General features: G+C 40.6%; 1 protein-coding gene across 1 annotated transcript in view; it reads left to right on the forward strand.

Moving 5' to 3' along the window:
* Nucleotides 1-24,894, forward strand: part of si:dkey-11f4.7 (piezo-type mechanosensitive ion channel component 2) — a 718,195-nt gene that overhangs the window by 584,634 nt on the left and 108,667 nt on the right. The window contains 1 exon segment of the mRNA XM_058786444.1: nucleotides 481-639. Within this exon segment, the coding sequence (XP_058642427.1) occupies nucleotides 481-639 (159 nt within the window).

The raw sequence follows: 24,894 nt of genomic DNA on the forward strand, positions 1-24,894 counted from the left end.
TAAACCAGTTTTTTTCATCCTATGAAGACATAGCTCTGTCAAATTTAAAAGCACCCCTTTAGAGTCAAATTTTCTATATTCAATGCAAAGTCAAGCTTCTACCATTTCAATTGACACCTATTTTGTGTTGTTTATGGAAGTGGTTAAGAGCTAATGCTAGGTTCAAGTGATTAGCCCCTACCTGTTTCCATTCTAAAGTCTCCTCTTTACACTTTGTAAATCCAACGGTTTAAATGGTTGGGGCAGTTCTGTTGACCAATGTCTCATTCCCCATGTCTCACAGGGTTAAATGCACATACAGATACATTTTTAAGGTGTAACCCATCACCTAAGAATTGGGCTTGTTAATTGTAGTAGTTGTGTGCTATAAAGGAATTATTAAGTGTGAACCTTACAATATAGCTTAGCAATACCAATACAATATGGATTACCAGTATGAGATTTCTGAAGTTAATTTTACTGCAATGTTTCTTGTTTCAGGAGATTCAACAGGAATCAAGTTGCTCAACTCTGGTACTTTGTAAAGTGCATTTATTTTGGTCTCTCAGCATACCAGATCAAATGTGGATACCCGAACCGTGTTCTTGGAAATTTTCTTACCAAGAACCACAACTACTTCAACCTCTTCCTCTTTCAGGGGTAAGTAAATTACTCGCTCCACAATGACTGATTTGTTCATTGTTTCTGTACATTCAACAGAATGTAACTTTGTCTCTTAGCATGCTACAAAGACTCTAAAGTAGGGCTGTGCAATTTGGGGAAAATATCTAATTGCGATTTTTCTGACATATATTGTAATTTGATTTGCGATTTAATTTTGTAAAGTCAATCTTCAGCTCAGTATTCTCAATAGTGTGCAGCACACACTGTTGAAAAGCCCCATGACCTCAGCTGTGTCCCAAACTGAAGTGTGCGGACTCCAAAGTGTGTATTTGAAGTGCGATTGCATCACAGCAGCGCGACGAAGGCTGTCCCAAACTGAAGTGCGCAAACTCCGAAGTGCGTATTTGAAGTTGCGTCACAATGTAAGTTGTCCCAATTCAGGATGCACCCTCCGAAGACCACATTCCGAGGCCGATTGCATCACTGCGGCGCAACGAAGGCTGCCGTATTTCGAAAGCGATGGACACTTCACACCCTACCATATCCCAGAATCACTTGCGGTGAGGGAGTGAGTGGTGAGCTGGTGGAGCTGCTCAGGGAGGACAGAGAGAGACAGAGGAGAGAAGAGCACAGGAGAGCAGGGAGAGAATGCTTAACAAATAAATTATTATCCATTCTCTATTACGCAAGAGAAAACAGTGGAAAAAATGGGTACATTACAATTCCCCTTCAGGAACTCGAGCTGCGTCGAGACGCTTTGGGAATGCTTCATCCTGACCGCGTTCTGAACCACGTGTGTAATCTGTTCAATGGATGGCCGAGATGTCACAGGCAGGTGACGTTATCGACCAGGAAGCTTAAAAGCTTGTGCGGTGGAACCGGCGTCAGTTTTCTTTCATTCAGCAAGCGCTCTGTGTGTGTCTCTGTCGCTATTTGTTGTGAGTCTTATTTAGTGTTGTCTGTCCCACATAAATAAGCTCCACTATGTCTAAAAGCACTGAAAAGACAAAGCATTTGGGCAAGAGCAGATCACATTACAGGCTGTGTGTTCCTCCCTGCAAGCGTTACATCACTGCTGGGGATACACACAGTCTGTGTGCGGTCTGCTTGAGAGCGAAGCATGCAGAGTCGGCTCTCGAGGGGTTGCGAGCGTCTCTCGCTGCGTGCACTTCGCTCCCGGAAGGCTCTCTTTGCCGAGCCCTTGCTAGCGTTCCCCGCGGTGCTGGTCCTGCTGCTGCCAAGGCGGAGCGGCGGCTGTACTCATGGAGTTTGCAGAAGGATCTGGCGGAGGGAATGGAGATGGGCAAGTCCCTATCTTCTTCCTCACCTGCCAGATCAAGTGGCCGCCTTCTGGGATCGGAAGCCCGCTCTGCGGTTTCTTCCCCCCAAGGACACGGCTCAACGCTCTGCCTGTCTTCCTCCGAGGAAGTTGACGTGGTGAGCGTCGATGAGGATTCACCCCCTCATTTGCCCCAGTATGAGGAGCTGCTGGAGGTGGTAACTAGCGCTGTGGCCAAGCTTAACATCGACTGGCCCACCGAGAAACAGGCTGAACCGCAGAAAAGCAGGCTAGATGAACGCTTTCTGCGTGTTAAGCCGCCACCTCCACACCGGAGCCTGTCGTTTTTTCACAACCTCCACGCCGAGGTGTCGAGGTCGTGGGCTAAACCATTTTCGGCTCACTTCTTCATCCCCGCCTCTGACTACTATGATAGTGTGGCGGGGTTGAAAGAGCAGGGTTGAAAGAGCGGGCTTATAGAGCGATGCCCCTGGACGAACAGGCGCTCGCAAGCTATCTGTCCCCAGGCGCGGAATCGTCTCTAATGGCTCCGACCTTGCCCTCCAAGCCGCTGCAGTGATACATTGTAGTTTATATACATTTAGGGGGCAGTGCTTAGGAATGGAAACAAAGCACCTGGGTGACGACCTTAAACAAAGCATGCAAATGAGAGAGGATTTGATTCTATCAAGAGAAAACCGGTTTGGCAGGTTATCTGGCTTGCTCAACAGAGAAAGACAGACCCAATCAGCATAACACTCGATTGCATTGATAATCCAATCAGTCTAACGATTAACAGGAACTGACAACCTCTTGCTACAAACTTTGTATATCACCATCTGATGTCACCATCTTCACCATAAATGCTAAATACAATGTATATAACTTCTTCAGTTTGTACACTATTACATTGGAATCTAAATTAAACATTTAAATAAATTTGTAATCCCACAATTCCCCCTTTGAGAGTTCTAATAACTCTCACAAAATACAAATTTAGACACTTAAAAGTTCATTCTTGTAACTTGTGATCGTTACAGGCTCATAGAACTCGTTTCTGTGTTGATTGTCTGTAGTGACGAACAGCATGCTGACACAGAAACAAACATGCCGCTAGGGGTCCGTGAAGTTCTTACGGGTAATAATCTTTTCTGGTTGGCACTGTCATTTCCTTGTGAGAGGCGGAAGTTATTTGCTGAACGAAACACTTGATACTGTGGATGCATAGATAGTACGCCAGTAGGAGAAACAACAGCAGAATTGCTATGTCCTTGATCCACAGCCAGGGTTTACCTAACAAGTCTCCGAACCATGAAGAATTATCTTCAGTCATCTGGTGTAATTTTCATGTTGATGATGACTGAAGTTCCCGTATGTGATTCTCTGCGTTGTGTATTTTTTTATTTTTCTTTGTTCTGTCTTCCGTGACAGTTGGCTCGGCAGTGGGTCTTGTTGTCTTTTAGAGGTTGTGGCTTCATACGCAGGTGAGGAGTCCGGCGCGTATGGGTCTTGGGACAGCCATCAAGTGGTATCTGCACAGAGTAAGAAAGAAAACAAAAGGCAGAGCAGTATTTGTTCTAAAGACTGCAAACATTAGGGTTGTATCCTTTGTTCAATCTGAGTCTGCTATTGTTGTTCCTTCTTTCCCTATTTCTTAATTCATGAGACACGTAAAGAACAGTGAGGAAAGGATGGACTAGTGGATGGGGAAAGCCTATGAGGGAGTCTTCGCCGCAGGGTTGGCCCCCGAAGCATGTTGCGTTCGGTTCTTCCCTGAGCTCCTCACTGGTCCATGTGTCCTAATCCTATCCCTGTAGGTGGTGTGCAAACTTTAGTGTGTGACATCTCCATCCTCTAATGGAACATCAGTCATAACAAACATCATAACCCAGAGAGGATAGGTGAGTGACTGGAGTGTGTTGTAGTATAGCTTTGAAGGCTGTGAGTGTACTTAACTAGCATTCTCTCAATGGAAGGAAGTGTCAGTAACCTTCATGTAGTTTTATTTACAAAGAATCTTTCAGCTTTGTTGTACATTACTGGGAAATTAAGCACTCACAGCCCTAACAGTTAACACCTGAGAAAACTGCTCCAACAGTTCGGTGAAGCGGGGAGGGGCTGCTTCAGAGTACTAAGTAGACTGAGTAGAAGCTGAGTAAAGCTGTTAATTTCTCCTAATGTCTTTTTGCTTTTCCTACACTCTTTCATCCAGTGTCCAGGTTTACCACAGTAATGACAACTGCTCTCCTTCTTAGGACATTTACGTTTCTGTCGGTTCTCTGTGTTGACCTTAAAGGACGCCGCTGCAATCTTTACTCTGGCTTTAACATCAGAGTCCCTTTCCCAAGTAGCTAACCTGTCCAAGCTGTTTTGCAAGCTTCCAGTGGACCATGTTAGATCTAAGAATGGCAAAGCCGATCTGTACTCTTATAAAAGGCCATCAAACCATGTTCGAACTAGTGGTCCTTTGTCATCAAGCACACTTTCAGAATCATCCACTATTCCACTGTAAGTTACAGCTGACTGACAAAACCTTTCAGTGTATTCACTCACAGTTTCTTCTTTCCTTTGCACACAGTTAGTGATTCTGGACCAGTCTATTTTGGGTCCCATGATATTCTTTAGAATTTTCAAAACCCCTTCTCTCAAATCACCTTTACTGGCATGTTGTAGTTCAGAAGTAACAGCAGACTCAAAACTGTTGAATTCAGATTCAGTTAGAATTTGTGACATCAGCTGTGTGACTTCTGCTAACGACATGTCGTAGAGACGCATTTTATTGATCAATGCTCTTCTAAATTCAGAAAAATCTGTGCGTGCTGAGGGTAAGCTCTGGGATAGCCTCTCTATATCTTTAGGTCCTAGCGCTTTGGCAACAGTTTGTACTTGGACAACAGAAGAGTTGGGAGCAACACTTTCAATTCCCTCAATTCCCTGAGATCTTCTCGTAGCACCACATACCTTCACTGAATCTACAGGCACATCAGTTACTGATTGGATGGTTACATCTGTTTCAAAGAAAGCTTGTAAGTCAGGATAATTGTTATCAGGCTGACTAACTTCTTCCACATCCGTTTTTGCTGAAGCATTGTTGCGGTTCAATTTCTTAGTAAAAGAGGATACTCTAGCACGGAGCTCTTTGTTCTGTTCCTCTAGCTCCGAGTTACGCTGAGACTGTTGTGTAGCTAGCGCTAAACCAAATTCTCTGTGGCAGCAGATAATGCCTTTCACATTGTTCTTGCGAATACATGCTCCTAATACCTTTTTACACTCATCTACAGACCAAGTCTTGTCTGGATGGATCTCATATTTCTCAGTTAGTTCTTGTCTAACTTTCTCAGTGATCATTAGGTTCATTTGTTCCCCTAACAGTGTTTTGAATTCACTATCTGACCACAATGGAGTCGCGAGACCACCTTTTTCAGTTGTAGGGATCAGTCTAGCATTCTTTCTAAACATTTTGTGAGTTTCTTTGTTACTACACATTAAAAAAAAAAACACTAAAACTTCTCTGATCAATAGAGGGTACGCTTGTTAACACAGATCAACTATTGTTAACTTTCCAAATTACCAACACTTCACACTTAACTTCCCTGCCTACAAGAACAGAGGATAAATCAAATTTATTAGCATGAACTGCTAACCTTCTCTGCCTAAGACAGAGGATAACCAATATTAGCACGTGATGCTAATCTTCCCTGCCTTAAAACAGAGGGTAACACAATATTAGCATGTGATGCTAAACTTCCCTGCCTGAAAACAGAGGGTAACACACTATTAGCATGTGATGCTAAATCTTCCCTGCCTGAAAACAGAGGGTAACACACTATTAGCACGTGATGCTAATCTTCCCTGCCTGGACAGAGGATAACCTTCATCTCTAAAAGGACATTTTTAGAGGATAACTTAGCTAACTAAACCCTACAGCTGTCTGTTAACTTATCTCTGACGGCGCAGAGGATAACAAATTTGTACTGGTCTTAAAGGTTCTTTTGGATTAGAGACAGCACTCACCACAACCTTGGTTGAGAGAAAAATTCAGTCTGGAAATCTTTGTTCAGCTAGAAGTTTTCGCTGGATTCCAAAAGATGCAGTCTGGAAGCAGATCTTTGTTTTAGCTTGAAGTTTTCAATCTGGATTCTGGAAGAAGCTGGAACTCTATCCGGGTCACGGCACCATCTGTTGGAAACCTTTATTCCTCTTGTCGAAGCAGAGACCAGGAGACGTTGGGATATCTTTCATACAGAAGTTACTCTTTATTGAGAACTCGCTGTGCGTCGCTGTAGTCATCCAAGTCCAACTAAAGCAGTGATACATTGTAGTTTATATACATTTAGGGGGCAGTGCTTAGGAATGGAAACAAAGCACCTGGGTGACGACCTTAAACAAAGCATGCAAATGAGAGAGGATTTGATTCTATCAAGAGAAAACCGGTTTGGCAGGTTATCTGGCTTGCTCAACAGAGAAAGACAGACCCAATCAGCATAACACTCGATTGCATTGATAATCCAATCAGTCTAACGATTAACAGGAACTGACAACCTCTTGCTACAAACTTTGTATATCACCATCTGATGTCACCATCTTCACCATAAATGCTAAATACAATGTATATAACTTCTTCAGTTTGTACACTATTACATTGGAATCTAAATTAAACATTTAAATAAATTTTTAATCCCACACTGCACACCATGGCAGTGTTACAGGCGTACCAAGCCGACCTATTCGAAGAACTAGATGAGGGAGAGGAGCTATGTTCTGATGATATCTCTGAGCTCCGTAGAACCACTGATCTGTCTCTCCGCGCCACCAAAGAGACCGCCTGTGCTCGGCAGGTCCATGGCAGTGATGGTGGCGGCAGAAAGGTATCTTTGGTTGACCCTGTCTGATATGAAACAGAAGGAGGTCGGGGGCTTCGAAGTCTAAGGCGGATCTGCGGACCGTCCTTCAGACTAAGAAGTCCTCGACCAAGAAGCCCTAAAAGGCATGGCCTAGGGCTTATGAGGGCAGGCCCCTTTGGGGAAGAGCAGGTTACACCGCATTACACAGTGTCCGTTTCTCCTCAGTGCCCTCAGGAGATCAGTCTGCCAACCCTGCCAGAGTTCCAGGGCACAGCGGTCTCCAGCGAGCGCTTCTCTCAGTTACTTCCGCCCGGAAACGTAGCAGAGCTAAGAGGCTCGCCACCCCTTCGGGGGTCTCTAGAGCAGCTGGTTCAGCCAGCTCCTGCCAGTCTTCTGCTTCAGGGCATCGAGCTAGCATCTCTAAGCACACCAGAGGCCAGTTTCACAAGACTGGTTCCCTTAGCAGACCATTGGCAGCGTGGAAACTACTGCCAGATGTGTCTCTATGGGTCCTGCGCACTGTAGAAGCAGTGCGGCGCTTCATTGCCATTTTCAACAGGGTCTTTGCCACACTGTGGGCACCGAGCAGGCTCTGGTAATCAAACTAAGGTTCACTCCCCATTAAAGAGGGTTCCTGAGGTTTGCTTTGGGGGCAAAGCATACCAATATCTGGTTCTTCCCTTCAAAACGGTCACTGCAAGCGTTGTAGGCCTCCTCTCGCTATAGAGAGTTAGTGAGACCTCGGCTCGCCAGAGCTCCGCTTGGACAGCGTTTGTGAGTAGTAGGCTCTAGGTGAGTCTCCTTACAAGATGTCCAGTGCATGGAGTGTAGTAGGCCACCTCTCGATCTAGAGAGTCATCATGCTGAGGCCTCCGCTCCTAGAGCCCGACCGTTTCGGCAAGTGTCACAGGTCTCCTCTCGCTACAAGGAGTAGTCAAGTCAAGACACTATTATTTGTATAGCGCTTTTAACCCTCTGGGGTCTGAGGGTGTTTTGGGGCCCCGGAGAAGTTTTGACATGCCCTGACATTTGTGCTTTTTTAAGTTGCTTATAAACATTTTAATGGCTAAAGTCTAAAAACACTGTATTCAGCACAAACTGGGCTACAATAATATGTGAGCAGCATGTACGTATGTGATCGTGTTTTTGAGAAAACAACGTTTATGCGTGGTTAGAAAAAAACTAAAATTTTAAAGTAACTGAAATAAGGCCATAAAACACATACAGAACATTTGTTCACAAGACTTTTGAGAACTGGATCTTGTAGCCTAGAATATTTGCTTCAAAATGATCTGAAAATAATCTAACTCACTCATTTAGAGAAAACAATGTATTGATTTAAATTTTCTAAGTCACTTTTTGAGTAGAAAGGGTCTATGCGAGAGGGCGTGAACTATCCTGGATAATGCTGTAACCCACACCTGAGAAGACAAAGGCCCGCATAATGAGCTCTATAATGTGCCATTGAGTCAGGTATGTGACAGAGGGAATTGCTACAAGAAAGAAGGTGAGGAAAAAAGAAATATGTATACATATAACTATCACATAAAATAACTTGAGATTCACTTGCGAGTGCAGTTAAACAGTTTATTAGGAACAAACAAATAAATAAACAACAGAAGAGTCAAGACATCGTGGGTGCAATATCCAAAATATCCAAAACAGTGGCAGGAAACTGGAACCCAGGAAAACAGACAGAAACTGCATGAGAAAACACAGACGTGAGCAACACAATGAACAGACAATGACAAAGCAAACATGGTGACAATACATACACTACCAGTCAAATTATTTAAACGGTAAGATTTGTAATGTTTTTTTTTTTTAAGAAGTGTCTTCAGCTCACCAAGCCTGCATTTATTTGATCCAAAGTACAGCAAAAACAGTACATTATATTTATTATAATATATAGGCCTACATATTGTTACTATTCAAAATAAATAAAGCACCCCCCCACACACTAAAATTAATAAATAAATTAGTGAACATGTTGATAGGCTTATCAGGAGCAACTATATTATTACATTAGCAATCACCAATATTGCCCACGTGATTTTATAACATAGATGCACACATGCTTTGCATGTATTATCATACAATACAAAAACAACATTTTATAACTGAGAAACAAATTTTTTATTCTGGAGTTATAGTTTGGGAAAAGTTCAACTAGTAAATGCGTTCAACTTTGTCACAACAACACATTATCGAATGCCAATAAGAAACATTACTTACTCGGTATAAAATATCTCCTCCTCCGCTGGCTCCAGCTGCGCTTGCGTTCGGTTTGTGAGGTAAACAAAGCTTTTTCCTCTCTGCACGTCTTCTGGGGGTAAATGCAAGGCTTATTCCTCACAGCGTGTTCTTCCAAAACTGAAAAGTATCTGAGATGAACACGTTGCTGCTTTGTTTATGGTGGTATTGGCATTTACATGCCCCGTGTCTCATGTGCAGATTTGTAATAACAATAGCACGAGCAGCGCATGGGCGTGACCTAATTAGAGATAATGAGACCAGACGGAAAAACTGGACATGTCATTGGTTTCATACGGATTACTTTATCACAGAATATTTGTTTTCGGTAAGACTTGCTTCATTTAAGAATAGACATGTCTTTCTATATATATATATATATATATATATATATATATATATATATATATATATATATATATATTTCTCATGTCTCTGTGTGAAGTATTTGCTGAGTTACAGTTCATTTTAGTGATGTGTTTCAAAAAGCAGTTCACGAAGACAGAGAGTGCACCCTGTTTGTTTTCTTTATTCTTCAAAAGCACAAAGTTTAGTTGTTATTATGAGTGTATACAAATAAAAGTAGACCCCTTACAGATTCGAATGGTGTATTGCTCTTATCTGTACGATCAAAAATGGCAGAGTAATTCAAGCTCATTTCGGCCTTATCAGGAAAATCTGCCTCAAAACGCGTATCCACGCTTATCGACCCCAGAGGGTTAACAATGCACATTGTGTCAAAGCAGCTTTACATCAGCTTGATATAAAGCTGGGTGGCTTTACATCAGATTTACAGTATTTAGACATGGAAATAGTGTGTCGAAATATTGCCTCTGGCCAGACAAAATGAGCAGTTTAAATTTAGGCTGCACCAGAGTCAGATTGTGCAAAGGACTCATCTGGTTCCTGTGGTCTTGCCCAAATGGCAATCTAGGAGATAGGGTCTTCAAGAGGTCATCTCTAGGTGCTGATCCACCATCTGATCTGGATACGGACTGGATCCGGGTGGCTGCAGTGACCATGTGATCTGGATATGGACTGGATTGGGTGGCTACGGTGACCTCAGAATAAGAAAGAAACAGACTAATATTAGAATAGATGCCATTCTTCTAACGATGTTACAAGTTCAACGGGTGTTTTGGGAAGTGTTCCCGGTTCCGGTTGACCTAATTAATACAGCCTAACAATCCTTTAACGGATTTGAATTATAGAAATGCGATAGTGTATTATGTGTATGCCAGGTTAACCCTCTGGGGTCGACAAACACGGATACGTGTTTTGTGGCAGATTTTCCTGATAAGGCCGAAATGAGCTTGAATTACTCTGCCATTTTTGATCGTACAGATAAGAGCAATACACCATTCGAATCTGTAAGGGGTCTACTTTTATTTGTATACACTCATAATAACAACTAAACTTTGTGCTTTTGAAGAATAAAGAAAACAAACAGGGTGCGCTCTGTCTTCTCCGTCTCCGTGAACTGCTTTTAGAAACGCGTCACTAAAATGAACTGTAACTCAGCAAATACTCAGCACACAGACATGGGAGTTATATCTATAGAAAGCTTTAAGTGTTATCGAAAACAAACATTCTGTGATGAAGTAATCTGTATGAAACCAACACGATGTTCAGACTTTCCCGTCTGACTCATTATCTCTAATGTGATCCCGCCCCCTCGCGGCTCGCGCAGTTGTATGTAAATAGCCACGTGGGACGTGCGCACTTGCAAACGCCCAACACAAACAAAGAGAGGAGATCCTCATTGCGGCTACTGTTTGTTTCTGGAAGACGTGCTGAGTAAAGGCAGGATTTCCCTCGAAAGGAGAACACGATTTCATCCAGTAGAGGAGATCAATCTGATGAGTAAGTAATGTTTCTTTTTTGCATGAGTTACCGTGTTATTGTGACAAACTTGAACACATTTACTAACAGTTAGTTGGGTTTTTCCCAAACTACAACATGATGAATGCTACGCGTCTAAGAATGTTTAGACCATGTTTATTATTAATACTCTGTTCACAAATATATTTTAATAGCATGCTAAACAATAACGATTAGTTTCTCAGATATAAAATATAATTTTTTTTAATAGTACAAAGTAGGCTACATCCTTTTACAAAGCATGTGTGAGTCTATGGCTGCAGAATCATATCATAGGCTACTATAAAATCATACATACTAGGCTATCATAAGGCCCTTTCGCACCGCAGGAACCTTTTCATAGTACCCGAACTAATTGTGGAACTACCCACTTTTTGGCGTGTTCGCACCGCGGGAACTAGGAACTGTTTTAGTTCCCGGAACTCCGTTTGGAGGAACTAATTAGCTCCTACTTCAGAGTAGGGTCTAAAACAGTTCCATAGGAACTATCGTGACGTAAGTGTACGCTGATTGGCTAAACGCGTACGAAAACGCCCTCACCCGCCATGATTTAAAACGCTGTGTAAACATCGCATCAACTTATATTTCGCAAGAATGGAGAACAGTGATAGATGGACGGACGCTGAAGTGCAGGCACTTTTGAACATTTTGAACTCCTTTCCGATCTTTCAATCGCTTGACGTATAAGTTACGTCGACATTCCATGTGTTACGTCCTGAGACGTATTTTGTTTGATTTGTTCTGTGTTTTGTGGTATGTATGCATTTGTTGTTGTTGTTGTTTTTTTTTTCATGTCTACTGCTGTCACTGTCGTGGAGGTGATTGGATACACCTGTTGCTGGTTACCCATTCAACTCGGCTCCACTGATTGGCTGCACTCAGGAGGAAGCAGCATAAATCCAGCACTGTCTCAGAGCAAAAGGAGAGAGAGAGGGTTGCAGTTTGTAACCTGTCACACGGACTTCTTTTCTCTGGCTCCAGCTAACTTTGTTTTGTTGTTGAGTGCTAACCATTGGTGCTACTGTGAATTTGGTTGTAGATTTGTATATTTGTTTAGGGTTCAAGGGTTTTGTAAGGAAACTTGTAGGGAGGTGGGTGCTTTTTTCTTTAATTGCTTTTCTCCTGGTTATCTGGGTAGTCAAGGAGTTAGGGAAGTTCAATTTTGTTATTCATTTGTTTTTGGTTTATGTATAGGTAAGTTATGTTTAAAATTGAGTTAGAAATATTTTGTTTGTTATGTTGGCCTTTGCCCCCTCCTGAAGCTAATGTTTCCTTTTTATCTTTTTCTTATGATTTAATAAAAAACAATAACAAGTTATTTTGTTTGGAGTTGTGTTATTGGGGCTGGAGACAAGAGGTCCCTGTGCTTTCTCTCTCCAAAGTTTGTTACTGCTATGCCCATTACCTCTAGACACAAAAAGGGCTAGCACGTAACACATGTCCATTATTGTGAACCCCGCAAGACACAACAACAACACAACTCTGATCACAGTGTCCTCCATCCTCCTGTTGTTATCGTTGTTCTTTGTTTTCGTTATTGAACGCCACAAGACAAATGACGCCGCTGTCGACCGCTTACGCCACTTAGGACCCACTGTCGGTGCGAATGCAACCCTTTAAATGGTACTGGGAAATAGTTCGCGCAAAATCGTCCCAGCACTTTAGTACTGTACTTTTAGTTCTGGAACTAAAGCGGTGCGAAAGGGGCTATAGTTGGGTTTTTCCCAAACTATAATCCCTGACTACAATGTTTGAAATCGTGTAAAACATTTTGAATATGATAGGCAATTCATTGTATTTAAATTTCTTATGGCGCAATGATGTTTTCATGCTCTATATAAAACAATAAATATGAGTGTACACTGTAACATGATGAATGCTACGAGTCTAAGTATGTTTAGTACATGTTTATTATTAATAGCCTACTCTGTTCAGAAATATATTTTAATAATGTGCTAAACAATAATGATTAGTTTCTCAGATATGAAATGCATTTTCTTATATATATATATATATATATATATATTTATATTTATTTACACAGATGCTCCTCATATTAACATGATCACAAATGTTTGGTTTTTTTTTTTTTTTTTTTTTTTTGGGTTGTTTGTATTTTATTGAATCTGCACCACAGATGAATCCTGATGACTTTCTTCAAACTGTTTTCCTCTGAGAGCACTGTACCAACATCAGATGTTCAACTACACTGATATTCTATGGTAAAACAAGCTCCTTGACTACTGATTATGTTTTTTTCTTCTTAAATCCATGGAAAGAAGCAGAAACACTTACATAAAACACGTAAATATCAGGTATTATTTACTTGTTTCACTTGTTGGACAGCATCTGTTGCAGGAATGACACACTACAAGTCCAAACTTTTTGAACAGTAAGATTTGTAATGCTTTTGTAAAGAATTCTCTTCTGCTCAGCAAGCCTTTATGTCCAAAATACATGAAGTTGTATTTGGTAAAGCAGTAATATTGTGAAATATTTTTACTATTTAAAATAACTGCTTTCTATTTGAATATATTTTAAAATGTAATTTATTCCTGTGATCAAAGCTACATTTTCAGCATCATTACTACTCCAAGTGTAAGAATATACACTATACCATTCAAAAGCTTGGAGTCAGTATATATAGAAATTAAAACTTTTATTTAGCACACAAGTGATGATAAAGACATGTATCATGTTACAAATGATGCTGTTCTTCTGAACTTTCTATTCATCAAAAAAAACCCTGCAAAACCTCAGCTCTTTTCAAAATAATAATAATTATAATAACTGTTTTTTGAGCAGCAAATCAGAATATTAGAATGATTTCTGAAGAATCGTGTGACTGGAGTAATGATGCTAAAAAGTCAGCTTTGAAAGTCAGCTTTGATTGTTCCTAATAAACTGTTTAACTGCACTTGCAAGTGAATTTCAAGTTATTTTGTGTGATAGTTAAATATATTCTAAATAAACTACAAACAAAAAAAAATATATATATATTTTTGTCCTCATATTCTTTCTTGTAACTCTTTCCTCTCAGTCACAAACCTGACTGAATGGCTCATTATGAAGCTCATTATGCGGGCCTTTGTCTTCTCAGGTGTGAATGTGAAGGTTGACGCCCTCTCGCATAGACCCTTTCTACTCAAAAAGTGACTTAGAAAATTGAAATCAATACATTGTTTTCTCTAAATGAGTGAGTTAGATTATTTTCAGATCATTTTGAAGCAAATATTCTAGGCTACAAGATCCAGTTCTCAAAAGTCTGTGTTTTATGGCCTTATTTCAGTGATTTCAAAATTTTAGTTTTACACTAACCATGCATAAACGTTTATTTCTCAAAAACAAAATCATGTACATAAATGGTGCTAACATATTATTGTAGCCCAGATTGTGCTGTTTACAGTGATATAAGACTTTAGTCATTTATATGTTTATAAGCAACTGAAAAAAGCACAAATGTAAGGGCATGTCAAAACTTCTCCAGGCCCCCAAAACACCCTCAGACCCCAGAGGGTTAATTATGATTAATTACAGTTATTTATATCAGCTGCCAGTAATAACTGTAGTAGAATTAAATTGCCATCAACTAATCTGTCCGTCCAGCGAACATTCAGTGTAAGTTCATATGAACTCTAGGAAAGGATATTTTCGTGGCCACACAAAATACTTTCATACAGTATTAATGCATACATACGTACATACAAAAGGGGAGCTAAAGTGGATGAATGAAGCCATTAGAGAAACCAGAGAATGAAGCTATGAAGCTATGAAAAATGAGTCAGAACCACCTGAGTTAAAACCCATCAGTGCCAATTTACAACGGGGTCTACTGCTTATATTAAACCTCTGTTTCATTTAGTTAAATGTACGATACTTGCATTGCCTTGGTCGTTTAACGAGTGTCCAGATACAGTCTCGGATGAAAGTTTGATGGTTTGAAGGTTTGGTGGTGTTGGAGTTTTTCAAGTTCTTCCGGGTTTGAAGGGTAATGAACTCCAAAAGATGTTATTCTGGCTCGGTGGTGATTGGGAGAGTTTTCTCCCAGATGAAAGTGATGAGAGAACTAATAGAGACATCAGCAGAGATCCTAGGATCTTTGATGAATGGAAAGTCAATGCCGAAGCCTGGCTCAAACTTAAACTTTTCAGTGGTGATTTTAAAATATTCTAGAGGTCCCCCCAGAGTGAGTATTTTTTAAGGCAACCGTTACTTTAGAACGTTTGCCCCTACTGTTTCCATGGCGACGCGTCATGATTGTCACGTGACACACCGCGGCCACAATAACACTGTATGACAGATGAATCGCTTTTATTTCATTTTTCCTTTTTTATTTAATATATTTACAAACTTGCTTACCATGTCATGGACACTCTGATATTCCGATTCACAAATATGTGTAAATGAGTGTGTTTTGTCGTTTAAACACCTTTATAAATTATCTTGATCGTGATCTGTAACGTGAGATGTTTGTTCACGCCGCAGTTCAGAGAGTCCTGTCAGTTGGATTTACAGCATGTGAATTCATAAATTTCTCCTGAAATACATGCAAGTAAGTGACCGGTGAACTGGGTGAAGAATAGAGTGAACTTTATAGTTACTTACACTATGTGTATCTGATATGAATAAAACACATCGGCAAATTAAAGAGATGGGTCTTTAATATAGATTTAAACTGACAGAGTGTGTCTGCTTCCCGAACAGTGTAGACTGTTCCAGAGTCCACAGTTGATTTTGATATTCTAGGTATTATCAAATGGCCAGAGTTTTGAGATCGCAGCAGACATGAAGGACTATAATCTGATAAGAGCTCACTCAAACACTGAGGAGCCAAACCATTCAGGGCCTTATAGGTAATTGGCAAGATCTTAAAATGTATACAATGTTTAATAGGGAGCCAGTGCAGTGTTGACAGAACCGGGCTAATGTGGTCATACTTCCTGGTTCTAGTAAGAACTCTAGCTGCTGCATTTTGAACCGGCTGAAGTTTGTTTATTAAACGTGCAGAACAACCAACTGAGACCTCCTCTCGCCAGAGCTCTGCTTGGACAGTTATGTGAGTGGTAGGCCCCAGTGAGACTCTTTACAAGATGTCCAGCGTATGGAGTGTAGTAGGCTTCCTCTCAATCTAGAGAGTCATCATGCTGAGGCCTCCGCTCCAAGAGCTTGACTGTTTCGGTAAGTGTCGTCAGGCCTCCTCTCGCTACAGAGATTTTTTGAGGCCTCCGCTTGCCAGAGCTCCGCTGGGGCAGTTATGTGAGTCAAAGGTGAACCTCCTCATATGATGTCCAGCGTGTGGAGTGTAGTAGGCCACATCTCGATCTAGAGAGTGGTCATGCTGAGGCCTCCGCTCTAAGAGCTCAACTGTTTCTCCGAGTGTCGTCAGGCGTCCTCTCGCTACAGAGAGTTTTTGAGGCCTCCACTTGCCAGAGTCTGCGAACGTTGTCAGGTCTCCTCTCGCTACTGAGAGCTACTGAGACCTCCGCTCGCCAGAACTCCGCTGGGACAGTTATGTGAGTGGTAGGCTCTAGGTGAGTCTCCTTACAGGATGTACAGCATATGGAGTATAGTAGGCCTCCTCTCGATCTAGAGAGTTGTCATGCTGAGGCCTCTGCTCAAAGAGTTCAACTCTTTTGGCGAGTGACGTCAGGCCTCCTCACGCTACTGAGAGTTTTAGAGGCCTCTGCTCGCCAGAGCTCTGCTGGGGCAGTTATGTGAGTGGTAGGCTCTAGGTGAGTCTCCTTACAAGATGTCCAGCGTGTGGAGTGTAGTAGGCCTCCTCTCAATCTAGAGAGTCATCATGCTGAGGCCTCCGCTCTAAGAGCTCGACTGTTTCGGCGAGTGTCGTCAGGCCTCCTCTCGCTAAAGAGAGTTTTCGAGGCCTCCGCTTGCCTCCGCTTGTTTCACTTCATGGTGCGGAGGTCACCAGCTCGACCCAGTCAATTGCCCGATTGGTACAGTTCTGGAGTTCTTGCAGGCCCGTTCCTCCGCAGAGTTCCACTGCGCCCCTCTTGGTGGCCAGTCAGTGGGCACCCTCTTGTTACACGTTTTCTCCAGAGGCTGAGGCGGATCCTGAGGTGGATCAGGATGCTAGTCCATAGCCTCGAGTCCTCTGATCTCCCCTCTCCTTGGGGGTCAAGACTCACTTCTCAGAAGTTGGCCTTCAGGACGCAGACCCCCCCACTTTAGGCACTCTTGGCCCTTCTTTCTCTCACCCTAACTGTGCTCCATCTACACTAGGCAGGGATTTTCAAAGTCTGGCGGTGTGGGCACCTCATTCCCAAAGCGTCTCGACACAGCTCGAGTTCCTGAAGGGGAACGTCTCAGGTTACGCATGTAACCATGGTTCCCCGAAGGGAACGAGATGCTGCGTCTCGGGGCCATACTTCCAGCATCCCTACGAGCGCTTGCTTCACTCCTAGAAGCTGACAGCCTGACAGACATGCTTTTAAGCTTCCTGGTCGATTACGTCACCCGCCCATGACGTCTTGCCCATCCAATGGACAGATTACACACGTGGTTCAGAGCATGGTCACGCTGAAGATGTTCCCAAAGCGTCTCGACACAGCATCTCGTTCCTTCGGGGAACCATGGTTACATGCGTAACCTGAGACGTTTTTCAATATATATATATATTTTTAAATGTCACATTGTCAATGAAACAACCTAATTTCTATAGTTTATTTTTTGTGATATAAGTTAAAAATGAAATGAATAAGTTGTATATGTTATTCATTTTTGTAGTGTAATTTATTTGTAAATGAGCCCGAGTACTTTCTGTACATTTTGTATTTTTCTTTTGCATATTCACATGTGTAAATAAAAGAGAAGTAATTATGTACATTGTTATTTTTTTAATGCAGCTAATAATTTTTTCACAAAACATTATTGTATACGTTTATTTTTTGTCCTGTAATTTTTTATTTTTTTTTACACATTAAAACAAATTGTTCTATACGTTACTGAAAGTACTTTTTACAACTATTTACAACATAACTTAGATTTAACATCAGAAAAAACAACATAAATTTTGAGCCCTGCCCTGCCTCCATGTGTTCTGGGGTTTTCGGGAGGTGAATCTCTTGGTGGCGAATAGCCACCACCTCCTCAGTGTAGCAAATCAGATCAAAAGGGAAATGTATGTAAATAATTACAATTAACCCTCTGGGGTCGATAAACGTGGATACGCGTTTTGTGGCAGATTTTCCTGATAAGGCCGAAATGAGATTGAATTACTCTGCCATTTTTGATCGTACAGATAAGAGCAATACACCATTCGAATCTGTAAGGGGTCTACTTTTATTTGTATACAATCATAATAACAACTAAACTTTGTGCTTTTGAAGAATAAAGAAAACACACAGGGTGCGCTCTCTGTCTTCTCCGTCTCCGCAAACTGCTTTTAGAAACGCGTTATTAAAATGAACTGTAACTCAGCAAATACACAGCACGCAGACATGGGAGTTATATCTACAGAAAGCTTGAAGTGTCTACTTTTAAATGAAGCAAGTCTTATCGAAAACAAACATTCTGTGATGAAGTAATCCGTATGAAACCAACACGATGTTCAATCTTTTCCGTCTGACTCATTATCTCTAATGCGATCCCACCCCTTTTCTGGAAGACGTGCTGAGTAATGGCAGGATTTCCCTTGAAAGGAGAACACGATTTCATCCAGTAGAGGAGATCAAACTGATGAGTAAGTAATGTTTCTTTTTTGCATTAGTTACCTTGTTATTGTGGCATAAACTTGAACACATTTACTAACAGTTAGTTGGGTTTTTCCCAAACTACAACATGATGAATGCTACGCGTCTAAGAAAATTTATTATTAATACTCTGTTCACAAATATATTTTAATAGCGTGCTAAACAATAAAGATTAGTTTCGCAGATATAAAATATAATTTTATAATAGTACAAAGTAGGCTACATCCTTTTACAAAGCATGCATGAGTCTATGGCTGCAGAATCATATCATAGGCTACTATAAAATCATACATACTAGGCTATCATAGTTGGGTTTTTCCCAAACTATAATACCTGACTACAATGTTTGAAATCGTGTAAAACATTTTGAATATGATAGGCAATTCATTGTATTTTAATTTCTTACAGCGCGATGATGTTTTCATGCTCTATATAAAACAATAAAAGTAATATGAGTGTACACTGTAACATGATGAATGCTACAAGGCTAAGTATGTTTAGAACATGTTTATTGTTAATAGCCTGCTCTTTTAAAAAATAGATTCTAATAACGTGCTAAACAATAATGATTAGTTTCTCAGATATAAAATGTATTTTCTTTATATATATATATATATATATATATATATATATATATGAGGAGCTCTTTTCCAAAACGCTATAAATCTATTTTAATAGTTTTCATGAAAATGACATTTTTTTACCTAGACCCATACATTTTGTTAATATTCAATTTATCCTGTTAAGATGGCCTGTTGGCTCAGTCTGAACATGTTAAACAATGATTGTTAAATGAAACAACAATATTGTCGATTATAAATTCAAAGTTTTTTTTTTTTTTCAAAACGCTACAAATCCATCCTTTTTTTAAAAAAAAATTAATATAAATCAAATAAATGCAAATGCATTAAATAAATAACAGCCAAATAAAATAAATAGTAACAAACTAAATAGTAAAATAAATTAAATATTTTCAATTTCATGTTTCAATATTGTCCACCACATAAAACAAATAATTTAAAAAGAACACACATACAAATGCCACTAATTAAATATACAACAATAAAAAATACAACAATGTTAACATTACATTCAAATAATTTAGTAACACATTTAGGCTAATAGTCATTCTGTCCCGAACCTCTAAAAAGTAATGATAACAATATTCAATAGGCAAGTTATTTAGTAATACATTCAACGTCTTTTTTTTTAGTAAAGTGTCAAACCTGTAACAAGTAGGACCAATCTGTCTACTACATCTGAATGAAAAAAACTAATTATTAAAAATATTCAATAATGATAACGATATTCAATAGGCAAGTCATTCAGTAATACACTGGCATTCTGTAAAGTGTCAAACCCGTAAACAGTAGGACCATTGTCCGCTATACATAAAACAAATCACATTGTGTGTGTGTGTGTGTGTGTGTGTGTGAGATGTGCTTTGAGTGTGTGAGAGGACAGAGAGAGAGTAAGAGAGTGTGTGTGTGTGTGTGTGTGTGTGTGTGATGTGCTTTGAGTGTGTGAGAGGACAGAGAGAGAGTAAGAGAGAGTGTGTGCGTGTGTGTGTGTGTGCGTGCGTGCGTGCGTGTGTGTGTGCGTGTGTATGTGTGTGTGTGAGAGAGAGTGCGTGAGAATGGATCACTCTGCATCTTCATCACTATGGCCTGCATCGTCAGTCACCTGATACAGTGCATCATCATAAAAAGCCCTCACCACATCAGACACACCTATTGCTCCTAATAGTGTCAGCACATCGCGCTTCTTTGCGGCCTTCACAGAGGTCCGCTTTGGAAGTAACTCAGGTTCATCATCAGGTCATCCGGTGACAGCTTCTTGGCCTGACAGAAACCAGTCGCAGCAGCCTTGTGTTGACATCCCACAGTGGGTATTAATGCGCCACCTGAGTGACAAACCTTCTTTTTTTGTTGTTTTTTGTGATTTTCTTTGTCCAGTAGGCGTTTTCTACCCCCAGGTTTGGCGCTTATAGCGGTTTGAAAAGGAACTGCATATTGCAGTACATTTTAAATTTGAATGGATTGTTATTGTTGCTTCCATAGAAATCCATGTGTATTTTACAAGCTCTAAATGTATTCTTTTACTAGTATTTATGTGTATTTAAATGTCTGAAACCTAAAATATGCATTACGCGGTTAAGAACACTGCACAGTTGTGATATGACAATCGCAGTGCACGTCTCTCTCTGGCTCAGCGCCATTCAACGCGCGAAACCACAGTTTGAATTTGGCAGTTATACAACGTCACCAAACGTTCTAAATCCCATATGTGGGACCGTACTCCCAGGGGCACGGAAATAAAAATCCCATATGTGGGACTGTACCGCTCAAAAGGTTAAGGTACAAAAGACTTCTAGCTCACATCCTCATCTTCTCAGTATCTAACAGAACCGCAGACTGGCGAGGCTGGTCACTGAGGTGAGAGCTTTATCTGCTATAGAGATCACACCCCTGGGAAGTCAAAGAGCCAATGGTGACTTGCACTTTTGGATGGAAAACGTATGACTCTTTGTCTCTGAACATGGTAATTTGCATATGTAATTTGACTGGGTGTTGATGCAAAAACTACTAAAGACTCTTAGAACACTTGTATGTTGCCTATGTACCAACATATAATATACACTCTCATCTAGATCATCAGAATACAAATGCATAGATACTAAACATGGTATAGGTAAGATTACATGAACGAGCGGTTCTATCATAAGCATGCATAAAACAGTATACAATACAACATACCATATACAAGAAGGTAGTAATCATACATAATCACCTGAGGATATGTGACAGGAAGGTCAAAGAAAAATCTGTCTATGAATTAATGAAAGAAGTCGTTTCCTATAGCCGTATGTGTCTGTTTTAGAGATAATTAAGTAGGGAGGAAGATTCTCTCTACATACTTTTAGGTCATAAAGTTTATCTGCTCTGACTGAGGTGTCCTGGTTGCCATGGTAACTAGGGGCCTGGTGTTGTTCACAGACATCCTGGCACCCAGTATGTTTATTGGGTGAGGGGTCTGTGACTATTTGTTAATCTAATGACTAATTGATTTGTTGAATCTAATGAAAAATGGTGTGTCTGTTTGGTCCAAATGCTACATCAACGACTCGGAGGACAATGCGGTGGACACAGTGGAACGAGGCATGTCAAACACTCTGGAGACCACTCTGTATGATGTACCACTGGCCAGACAGAAAAGAAACACCTGGGCCTGGATTGTGGCACCCCATCCGTGTTGCCGCTCACTTCTCAGAAGGTCCAGCAGCACTGTCAGGTCCTCCCTTCTCAGCCGAAAAATATTAAAAACCTGTCCACCACTGGCACATTCAGCTTTATCCTGCAGTACAGGGGTCTAGTCTTATTTAGGGAAAGAAGGAAAATAGAAATTGTTTAGAGCTATGACAAAGTAATTAGTAGTAGAAATATTAAGATACTTTAGTAAACTACTTTTAGTAACTACTAATACCACACTAGGCAAAAACTACTAGACATATTTAAAACCTTAGTTAAAGGGATAGTTCACCCAAAAATGAAATTCCAAACCTGGAACTTGAGGGTGAGTAAATGATTATAAATGATTTTTTGGGTGAACTATCCTTCAAGTAAAAGTATTATCTTGCATACTCTAACATATATAAGGCATTGAGAGTAAAATTAAAGGTATACAGTATTGTCCTGAAAAAATAATTTGTTAGGATGGTTTTGCATTAATATTACAGATGCACTACTGTGTATGTTGCATTTTACTTCTGAATATGTTCAAGGTTGTTAAATTTAAAGTCGCCTACTTCATATACTGTTGGCTAGTTTAATCTACAACAATGTGTCATGTTATAAAATACCATATTTTTGTAGTGTTGCTGACTATCCTGTGAGAAAAATGAAAATAAAATAGGACTTCACATTTGTTTGAGAATACCTAACGAATGTACTTCCTTACAGTCCAACACTGATTATTTTGAAAATGAAACTAACAACATTTATTGTCAGAATATTAACAAATTGTTGCTAACTACTGTAAATCAGAGGCTGCATCTGAAGGACTCGGACCAGCCAAACGGAGCACTGTTCAGCTGTGACAGCTGCCACCGGACACTGAGCTGTACAATGCTCTTTTTCTTTATTTCTTTTTTTTTTCACAGTTTTATTTTTATGCTTAACTGGCTAAAAATATCCAGGTTGCAAACCTGTCTACATACAGTATGATCACTATGGTCAAGACTATAAGCTATATAAAATCGTACCGTTGTAAGATGTCAGCATTTGAACTGCTGTGTGTGTGTGTGTGTATTTTGTTTAGTTTTTCATATGTATCATTACATTATTTAAGTAAGTTCCAAGTCAATACCTGCGTTTAAAGTTGTAATCCGGGAATTAAGGATGCAGCAAACCAGTGTAATTTACCTGCCACGGTCTTGGCTAAGCTTGAGATATGGTGAAACATTGCCACCGTCTCCTCTGTTATGACGTAAAATATAAAAATAAAAATAAGCAGTTCTGGCTCCACCTACCCTGTCAGGATGGCAGCGCTCCTTTCGCACCATTTTCTATGCAACAGGAGCAGTTATCGGGAACCCCGGGTGGAGCAATTAGGAAATCCTACGAAGGCGGAGCATCTCATGCACTTCGAAGGTTCCTTTGTGCACTTCGGAGGCATGTACTTCGAAGTCCACGCACTTCAGTTTGGGACACAGCTATAGTGACTGTAGCTCCATCCACTGTTGACAGCTGCACCCTATTCTGACTCCAATTAGGGGCCTTTAAGAAGTATTGCTTCAGAGCAGCAGTCAGTTTGCTCCTTGTTTGCTGCTCTGGATTTTTTCATATGGTGTTGTGGCTGTGTACAGATGTAAGTTTATTGTTTTGTTTTTTTGTATGTTTTGGATTTTGTTATGAAATTCATTGATTGTTTAACTTATATTTGTTTATCCATATTTTTTTGTATATTTAAGTTCAGAAACCAGTTGGATACACCTATGGAAAGAATCAAAAAAGTTATGTACTGGCATTGGTGAAATAAAACTTGCAAATGGATGTTGCCTCAAGGTGTTTTAACTGACATCCCATTGCGATGCTCCCCCTGCAAATCAGCTGTATCCTAAGAGTCTTTTACATGGTCCTTCGAGCCGGAACTGAGCACATCAAGTCTTCAAGACAGACCAAGCCTCCAGTCTATCTTGAGGACTATGAGACTGCATTATCTAGATCGAAGCCCCCTTGAACCAGTCATTCAGTTTCCTCAGCCCCAGTCCAGAGCAGTGCTGAATCTACCGGAGAGAGTCATTCTGAACCTGACCCTGTCTTACTGGAGATGAAGCAGTTGAAGGAGTTTGTTATGGAATTGGGCCAAAATGTGAAGCGGATAAATAATAAAGTTAATTGAATGTGTTCTTCAGGAAGTCCTTGGTCATCTGAAGACATTAGCCAACATTTATCTGCACTGCCCTCACCTGATAAGGATTCTCTTGTCCCTTCTACTGACTGATTAAGTTGCAGCCCAAGAGCTGCGAGTTCATCTGCAGGAACGACAACATCAGCAAACTAGTCCTGAGTTAAAGTCATCACCATGTGTGAGTAGACCGTCCTCTTTTCCTCCAACTCTATGGTACTGACTCCTCAATCCCATTTAACTGCTGATTTGAGTGTTCCACGAGTAAATCAAGTCCCCGATGATGTGAATGTTGTTAGTCATCCAGTGTTAAGGCAACTATCTGCAGTTCAAAGCCCTCATGCTGCTCATTTGTCTACTTTGACGGGAAGTTTACAGCATTCGGCATTTCAGTTCATGCCCCCTAATATACTCTAAACCCTTGGGTTGATATGCATCATCAGTTATCAGGAGTCCCATGCATCTAGACCTGCCGTGCAACCACCAATTTCTCCTTGGGCTGTAAATCCACCATTGTTTGGCCCAGTATATCCTGGATTTTGGCCACAAGTACCAGGCCCTCTGTATCCAAGCCATTTGTCAGTTCTGATGAATGCTCCTGTTTATCAACAAACACAAGATTCCCAAGGTTTAATGGCATTGTTTCAGTGTCTACCATTCTTACAGCAGGCTTTGCATAATCCAGCGGCTAGACCCGAACATCCTACTAGTCGGTTACCTGTTCCAGCTACATCTTTGGCATTTGGCAATTACTCAATCATCTGTACCCAGGGCTTGACATTAACTTTTTTGCTCACCGGCCACTGTGGCTAGTGGTTTTCCAAATTTACTAGCCACTTAGCATTTTCACTAGCCACAATTTTGCTGTTGGGAAATTACGTTTTATGTGTGTAGGGGAATTTACAGTTAAAAACCCAAA

This window comes from Onychostoma macrolepis, chromosome 09, assembly GCF_012432095.1.
Source record: "Onychostoma macrolepis isolate SWU-2019 chromosome 09, ASM1243209v1, whole genome shotgun sequence".
Taxonomy (NCBI): domain Eukaryota; kingdom Metazoa; phylum Chordata; class Actinopteri; order Cypriniformes; family Cyprinidae; genus Onychostoma; species Onychostoma macrolepis.